The sequence below is a fragment of the Medicago sativa genome, chromosome 3 (assembly GCF_051527215.1).
Source record: "Medicago sativa cultivar Bolivia chromosome 3, Bolivia_mono, whole genome shotgun sequence".
Lineage (NCBI taxonomy): Eukaryota > Viridiplantae > Streptophyta > Magnoliopsida > Fabales > Fabaceae > Medicago > Medicago sativa.
In genome coordinates this window covers 81,583,843-81,593,032 of record NC_140751.1, presented here as the reverse complement: position 1 = coordinate 81,593,032, position 9,190 = coordinate 81,583,843, and the positions used below count along the sequence as shown (strand labels likewise).

At 32.1% G+C, this 9,190-nt stretch overlaps 2 protein-coding genes across 2 annotated transcripts; both read left to right on the top strand.

The window, feature by feature from the left end:
• Positions 1–220: 220 nt before the first annotated feature.
• LOC146940856 (uncharacterized) lies at positions 221–3,287 on the top strand. The gene has a single exon (XM_085754603.1). It carries the CDS (start codon positions 2,973–2,975, stop codon positions 3,180–3,182), a length of 210 nt encoding a protein of 69 aa, XP_085610729.1. The 5' UTR covers positions 221–2,972; the 3' UTR covers positions 3,183–3,287.
• A 1,178-nt stretch (positions 3,288–4,465) lies between these two features.
• LOC146940855 (uncharacterized) lies at positions 4,466–5,213 on the top strand. The gene has a single exon (XM_085754604.1). It carries the CDS (start codon positions 4,713–4,715, stop codon positions 4,920–4,922), a length of 210 nt encoding a protein of 69 aa, XP_085610730.1. The 5' UTR covers positions 4,466–4,712; the 3' UTR covers positions 4,923–5,213.
• Positions 5,214–9,190: the final 3,977 nt, after the last annotated feature.

The following is a 9,190-nucleotide window of genomic DNA, read 5'->3' as shown; positions in this document are numbered from 1 at the left end:
ATATGAGATTAATTGATTGAGAGACGTCTTAGTCAATATTCTTTGATGAAAGAAATTTTTGTCTTCATCAATGTGTGTAAAGTACGTACTAATAAAGCCCCTGGGATGAAATAAATTTGTGAGCATCGAGGGGATTGAGACTTAAGCCAATCGAAATTGACATGTGATAGGAACCCAACCTTTGTGATTGAAGATCCCATGAAGAAGGTTCAATGTGGTAAGAACAAGTCGCATGTTAGTTCTGCTAGCGCTAAATTTAATCCTAGTCTCTTTCCTATGGTGTATTTGAGTAAGTGCTAGACACTGCAATATTGAGAGGATAAGCTATAATGCTTTCAACGATTATCATATCCCTTATGGGTGGTGTATGACTTGCAGCATACACTTGATGAAATCGCCTATATGAGTGTCAAGTGGGGCCGCTTGCATGAGATCTTGGCAAAATCTCTAGAGCACTCATGAATACCAGGCACGCGCACGGCCTATTCGCGCACAACCGCGTAACAGCATGAATTGTGGGGGTGTAGTGTGATTATGAGACCTCTGGCATACAACAAGTGTCTTGGGTTCCATAGCTTGCTAAACCAATTCACTGTGTGTTAAGTCTTATTAATCTAGGACGGGTTCCATAGCTTGCTACACCGTTCCGATGCATTACATCTACGATGTTTACCCAGGAAAAACTCTTTTTTACCTTTTAGTTTAACTTTTGAAATATGTGGGGGATTGTTGTAATTTTAGAGTTTTATTTTATTTCAAAAGTTAATTCTATCTAAGTCCATCCAAAAATGATGTTTCCACATGTTTTTATCATTTTCTAAATAAGCTAACCATGACTCAGTATGCTTACTTAGTCAATTAATCCTTACCTTAATTTTCTCAACTGAAAAAATGGTTTTAGTCATGTGGCTATTTTTGTGGAATTAGTGGCATGTTCTCACACATATATCTTGGGAATATATATTATAATAAGAGAGGTCTTTTTACGTTCGACAAACAACCAGAAACACACTTTGTACATTAGAGATCACCACATTCACAAAAGCATACTTAAATATATACTTTCTCTCTTAGCAATTTGGAGTAACACTTCCTGATCAGTAAAATACCACTTTTTCACCTACACAAAACTTCTTCTTTTTCAATATTTTTCCTGGGTTATATCTCATGTGTTTAGCAAATTCAAGTTGTTCTGTCACCTCTGATATGATTCATATCAGGGAAGAACTGTTGTATCCTGGGAGGATATGCGCTTATGAGGCGGATAAAATCCTCAAGGACAGTGACTATGTCACGCCTCAGGTTACATAATAATGGTTTAGTGTTTTGCAGGTTATCACTTTCATGGTTTCATGTTTGTTTACTTCGATTTTGCCGACATCGAATTATCGCAATTGAAGAACAGATAAGTTTATTGTTCTCTCTTTTAGTTATATTTTATTGAGGCTTGTATTTATATATGTTGATTATTATTCAGAGATAATTATTATGACGAATTTATACAACACGAGTTGCCTTGACAAGTTCATCAACTCATAATTGGCACCTTAATCTATCTACTACTAGCCTAACCACTACTTGAGTTCGAATAACTCTCCGTACAAAGTGAACTCACAAAACCAACACCCCATAATACTACCAAACTGCTAGGTGTAGAAACCACTTAAGAAAATAAATTGTGTGTTATTTTTCCACCATCGTATTTATTTATTTACTAATATGTGTTTACTCTCTCCATCCTTAAATTCATGAACCCTGAAAATTTATACTCATATCGTGAACAATTTCACGTCAATTTTCTTTTATCAATTGTACAAGAATCATGAGAGATACTCGGTATCTTAATTTCTGTGTCTAAACTTTCTAAAAAAATACTCAATCATATCATGAAATATTTATCCAAGTGCATAGTCAATAAGGGGATGGGTAGCTCATTTAGTTGAGCTAAGGGATAAAGGAGGTAAGCTCTTGGGTTCAAATCCTGGCTAGGGAGAAAATACTAACATAACAGTTAAGATACTAACATTTGTCATTTAAATTAAAAATAAAAGTGCATACTCAATAATCAGAAACATAGAGCTTCGTATATGAAGGAACCTCATGTCAACCATCGATTGTCACCCTCTTCTTTTATAAGAGACAAAAGTAAATCTAAACACTTTCATTGTGTACATCTTGGCATTTGTGATGCTTAGAGAAGTCTGGGTTGCAATATTTCTTTCTTCTTTATAATCAGAAGCACGCATATATTTGCCCACCGTGAAAATTATTTGTTCATAATAAGCTGATAATTTTTAACTAATTCAATATATTTGATAATAATGATGTTTTTTTAGGAAATTGTTAATTTTTTTTTTTTTACATATGACACAGTTAACAATTATTTTTATGATTGTAGAGTACTATATTTTTTATATTGATAAACATGAAATTCATTAAATATACTCTTTGATGATAAATACATATATATATTTATCGGGTGGAATGGGGTGGGGGAAGCAGACTCTTTTGTTTTAGAAAATTGCTATTCTCCCAATAAAAAACGCCCACTCTCATACAAACTGACCAAAATACAAGTTTTTATGAGAGTGAGCGTTTTTTGTTGGCGGGAGGTATTTTGATCAGTTTGTATGGAAGTGAGCGTTTTTTGTTGGGAGAAGATATCCTTCCAATCTATAAATTCCTTTCTTCAAAGCCACACTAATAATATGGTGGAAGCTGAATTCTAATTATCATGTGAAGCAAGTTATTCTTAATCCAAATACAAGTACAATCTTTGTGACAAGCATCACATGCACATTGGAAGTGAATCCACAGTAGCTTAACCATCCAAGCCTCCCCCCATACCCACTTATTAATTAATTATTAGTACACACATACATACCACTATATATAAATTAATCAAATGCATACTGCTAATTTGCATTCCATTGAAGGTGATCATAGAATTGTTGGAATTATTAATAATAAGAATGTTTAACTGGGGGTCCATTGTTGTGACTGTGATGTTGTTCGTGTTGTTGACACCGGGGCTGTTATTTCAGGTTCCAGGTCGTTCAAGATGCATTGAGTTCGGAAACTTTCAGACAAGTGCTGCTGCCATCGTTGTTCACTCTCTCCTCTACTTTGGTCTTGTTTGTCTATTCTTGATTGCCATTAGGGTCCACTTTTACATAGGATAAATAGATAACTTATCACTTCCAATTTTACGCAAGTTGTTTTTCTTTTTACTATGTTTCCGTTTATCTCCTGTGATAACAACGAATGAAGTTAAGTCTTTATAGTTTTGTCCCTTGTTCGTTTTTCATGTATTTGTTTGTATTCATGACCTAAACATGCATTATTGAGAAATAATGCACGTATCTTTTCCAGTGAGAAGTTGAATTGAAATTTTTTTATATTTAATTTACATAATCTCACTAGTCGTAGATCATATGTTCATTTTTGGATCATATGAAACAGTTAAAGAATAAATTGTTGAAATCTATCAGGTCCAAAATAATTATAATTAAGGTACATGAAGATCATTTTACAACCGTTTCAAAGTAATTTAAACTCTATTCGTTAAAATTATAAGATTAAGTTTTTATTAATGAACTAATATATACCTCAAGTATAACAAGATATTTTTATGTAATGTGTTGGATTGTTGAGCTTTGATCAACAGGTAAATTTCTCCACTTCACAATTCTAGATAAACATTTTTTTTAGTTCTAAATTAAACTCTCGTTTGGACATTTTTGAAAGAATAATACGAATTAATAAGAGTATATGACGTGTTATATTGTTTATATAATATTGGTTTTAGTTATATTTTTACAAAAATGACAACAAACAAATGAGACCCAAACTTCCCAGGAAGGATGACCTATGCCAATGGCCCGAAACTTCAATTACAGCAACATGACCAATAATTCAAGAGAATTTATTTTTCCACATTTCTAATGCATATTCAAATATATTGTAGAGTTCAAAGGTGTTTTTAATGTGTTTTTACACCGTTACATGATTTTATAATTCAAAGTGTTGAATTCGAATTTAATTTTGGACATACGACAACGTTAAAACTCAGAGGAAGAGTTGCCACCATCTACATCCTGCAAAACTCGAGTATTAGTCTTCACAAGTTACGCACATAGATGCCCAATTTATACAAATTAAAGAAAATATTTCACTATATGCACCTTTACAACCGTAGAGAAACCCAAATTAAATTGATTTAATTTGATCTTATCGTGCACGGAATTATTTCAATTAATGAAAAGCCACATATTAAAACGATATGCTGGCACGTTATGATTGCTTTGATTGTTATCCTTATACAAACTCTCTTGCAGGCCACCATTGGCACCGACTATGACATGTACCGAACTTAAACTCAAACTAGCTTCTATTTATTTTATTTGTATCTTTGATTGATTCTCCTTTTTATAGTATTTCATTTATTCCTTCTTTGCTTGTTTACTTGAGTTTGCCCTTAATCAATTGTTATCCACTAAGGTGAAAATTCTTAGATAATTATTTAATTAATTTTCAACTATTTAGTATACTAAATAAGCTGCCAAGTGCCACCAATCTCTTTAGCTTGCTTGTTCATTCACTCCACCAAACCACTCCACACAACATTAATTAATATGTATCAGATTATAGTTTCAGGTGTCAAATATATATACATATATATGTGTGTGTTGCAATTTGTAAAATAGGAAAAAATGGCGGATTGGGGTCCAGTGGTAATAGCAGTGGTGCTGTTTGTGTTGCTAAGTCCAGGGTTGCTGTTTCAACTGCCTGGAAGAAACAAAGTGGTGGAGTTTGGGAACATGCAAACCAGTGGTGTGTCTATTTTGGTCCATACCATCCTCTTTTTTGGACTCATTACCATCTTTCTTATTGCCATTGGTGTGCATATCAATACTGGTTAATTTATTAATCACATTATAGGTTTCATTTTTAGTTTGTTGTGGTTTGACAATGTGGTGTTCTAATTATTCTCATTTCACATCCTTGTGGGATATTTGATGTGCTTTCTTTATTATGTTTAGATTGGTCTTTTAGATTTTAGATATATAGGGTGATCTTTTATTTGTGTTGGATAAGACCGGAATGACCTGCACACACCGGTATCATACGATGTTCTATGTTTTGATGTTGTTTTCTTTGCTCGATTAAATCAATAAATTGTAAATAAGATCATGTGTGTCTTCGTGAGTTTAGCTCAATTGGTATGGACAATGTATAAAATATGCAAGGTTCGGGGTTCGAACCTCGGCCACAAAAAAAGATCATGTTATGTGTACCTTTGTTAATGCAAGTTTGAGAGATTTATTAGTAGAAAAAAGGACAAATAAAGTTATCAATATAGATTTTCCAAAGGATGAATCCTCAATATAGTTAGGGTCATGTTAACCAATGCCCCAACACTGGTTAAGGAAGCCAAAAGAGAAAATTTTAAATAAATAAAAAATACTTTTTCAGCTTTTAATGCACTGATTACACACCTTTCAATGTAAATGCTACTATATTTGACCCCTTAACCAGTGCTCCGGGGCACTGGTTAACATTTCTCATATAGTTATCCTCCCTAGTTTTATTTTGGCTTAATACATCATTTGGTCCCTTAACTTATTTTTGGTTTTTAATTTGGTCCCTTATAAAGTGTCCCAATTTGGTCCCATAAATCTTATACCGTTTACTATTTTGGTCCTCTCCGTTAGTATTTTGCAAAATATGTTAACTCATTTCCACTTGTCAGTTAAGATTGGTGATCAATGGTTGGATTTAAAAAACACATATGACATACAGTGGACTATCAACATATGATAACTTCTATTGTCATCTTCATTTTCTCTCTCAAAAAGTAACACCAGAAAATTATCATTTCTCTTTTAAACCATAAATACATTATTTTCATTTTTTCTGAATCCAAAACACATTCCTCTCGTCTTCAATTCCAAAGAAAAAATTAGTTTGTGAGCTTCATGTTGTTGAAGATGGTAATGGTTCCTATATCTCTTAACAGAAATTAAACTCAAAAATTTCAGAAATTAAACCAAGAAATTCAATCTCCTTCCTCAATCTCATAATCCCAAAAATTAAACCCAGAAATTCAATTGGCTACCTTTAGAAACACAACAGTTATGACTTTTATTTTGAATTAAATCCATTAGCAATAAAGCTACTCAAATGCCAAAATCGCAAATCATATAAAATTTAATTATTACTTTGATTTTGTCTCTCTTTTTGGTTCTCAAGTAATAACAACTACTAAATCCATAGTTTCCTTATGAACTATATTCTCTTTCCTTTCCTTAACCAGATGGTTCCCTTGTCAAATGGGTTTTGAGAATCTATGATGTAGAGAGATTCCCTGTTGATGATGAGTTTTGTAGTGATAATGGATTTTAAATTTTAAATGGGTTTTAAGAAATTGATTTTGTTTTGTTGATGATGAATGGAGTGAGAGGGTGTACAATTTTTTTGGGTTGCAGTCGGTTTTTTGTGTTTTTTTGGTGAGAATAGATGAGTTACAACGCTATTTCTTTCTTCCACTGTTCCTTCTGGAAAAAATTGCTGAATCTGAACCATACCCATTTTCCATCTCCTTGATCTGCATCATTTTCATACTCATACACTTCGGATTCTGTAGTTTTGAAGCTATGAAGGTAACAATGTGAGGTAAAGTTTTCACCTTTTTGCAATGGTGGCTGCCATTCCTGAAAACCCTTACAACAACAATGGTGTCTTACCCATAAGAAACGGACGGAGGCAACGATGAAAGTGTCGATGCCGGAGAACGACGGTGGAGAAGTGGCGTTGCGGAGGTTATATGAATTTTTTAAAATTGGAATTTAAAAAAATTGATGAATTTTTTAAAGGAAAAAAAATTGGAATTTAAAAAAATTGGATTTTTTTTATGAAGGTTATATGAAGATGAAGAGGAAAGAAGACGACAATGGAAGTTATCATATGTTGACAGTCCACTGTATGTCATGTGTGTTTTTTAAATCCAACCGTTGATCACCAATCTTAACTGACACGTGGAAATGAGTTAACAGATTTTGCAAAATACTAACGGAGAGGACCAAAATAGCAAACGACATAAGATTTATGGGACCAAATTGAAACACTTTATAGTTAAGGGACCAAATTGAAAACCAAAAATAAGTTAAGGGACCAAACAATGTATTAATCCTTTTATTTTTGAAGTATAATAATGATCTTTGGATTTCTTTAAAAAAATTAACTTAACATATTTGGGAATACAAGGATGACCTGTTGTACAAAAAATATAAGGATGACTTGGTCACTAAGATGAGAGATAAGTAGGGGTGGGAATAGGTCAGGCCGTCCGACAGGGGCCTACGACCTAGCCTATTTAAAGCCCAGCTTGGCCCAGCTCGTTTATTAACAAGACCAGACTCAAGCTTTTTATAAGGCCTATTTAATTAAATAGGCCAGGCTAAGGCTTGCAAAAAAGCCTATTAAGCCCATCGGCCCGGCCTATTAAGCTTTTCATATATAATATATCTTCCATTATTGATATTTTTGAAGTTTTTTTCCATAAACACAAGCCTTCATATGATTGGTTATTTAGTAGCTGATATATTTGTGTGATTAGACCTTCGTAAGAATTCATTATTTAGTAGCAAACATATTTGTGTGCTTTAGGCCTTAATAAGTTTTGGCCTATTTAGGAGTAGACTTATATGTGTTTCCAGGCCTTAGCATAAAATAGGCTTTTAAATAGGCTTTCAGGCTTCATCAGGCCTTTAAAAAGGCCAGGCCAGACCTCAAAAATGAGCCTATGACGGGTAATAGGCCAGGCTCAGGCCTAACATTTTTGAAGTAGGTCAGGCTTAGGCCTTACAAAGCCCGGCCGGCCTAGCCCATTTCCACCCCTAGAGATAAAGACATGGGTAATTCTTACATAATCACAAACAAAAATTCAAATTGTTTAGGCGCACACAACAATACACATTAACTAATGTGTGTAATAATAATAACAATAAATTGATTTTTTTCTTCACTTTTTACTCATTTCCGTTTGTATGTGTGTCTAAACCAATTATATTTGTCATCGTGAGTTTAACTAAGTTGGTAGGGACAATGCATAATATATGCAAGGTCCGAAGTTCAAACCCCAACCACCATAAAAAAAAAAAAAACAATTATATTTATGGCTGTGATCACACAAGCATTGCTAGGAGATGATATGCAATAGTTTTAGTTCCACCCTCGACATGAAAATTAACAACACTAACATTGGTCCTTTAAAACTAACTTATAACATATTTTTTGAGTGGGTAATTAACAATATTTCTAATATCATAAATACTATACATTTTGTTTCATTTTAAGTGTCGAATCCTTTAAAAATAAATTATAATATATTTTTTGAGTTGATAATTAGCAATATTTCTAATTTCATAAAAACTATCCATTTTGTTTCGTTTTAAGTGTTGTTTAAGTACGAATTTTGTGTTTATGTTAAATTGTTATTTTGATACTTAAACGATACAGTTTATCAATTATACATTTTCTCAATTATTACTATTTTTTTTTAATAAAACTAATTAATGTTATCTATTTGAAAAAATTAAGTATATTTTTTTAAACAAAGTTTGTTTTTTGTTATTTGCAAATTTAAACTTCCCTAAAAGAGAATTTTGTTACCAATAATAACGGTTTCATGAAGAGTTGAAATTCTATGATAAAGATTAGTAACATTGTTAAAAAAATTAAAGTGCGAAATAAAAAAAACAATTTTGATGGAAAATAAAAGATTTCATTGATGTTTAAAAAGAATAGAGAATGGAAGACTCACTGGAACAAAATGAATCAAAAAATAGCACATCAAATTGATTGAGAAGAGATACTATGTAAAAAAAATATGTATTTATTATTGGCGTAAGATGTGAGTATAAAAGAAGAAATCTCCGAAAATACATTTTCCTTAATTTGATGTGTCCTACTATAAAAGGAATTATGAGTAATGAGTTGTCACAATAGTCTTCAATGTATCAAAATTTTAAAATAGTCTAATAATTCAAAAGAGTTTCATGCTAAAATAATATCCTAATACTCACAATATTTTTTTTTCATATAGAATCTGAAATAATAATAATAATATCGAATGATTGATATGACAATATTAACGAAATATTTTAATATTAATGACTATTTTGACTAA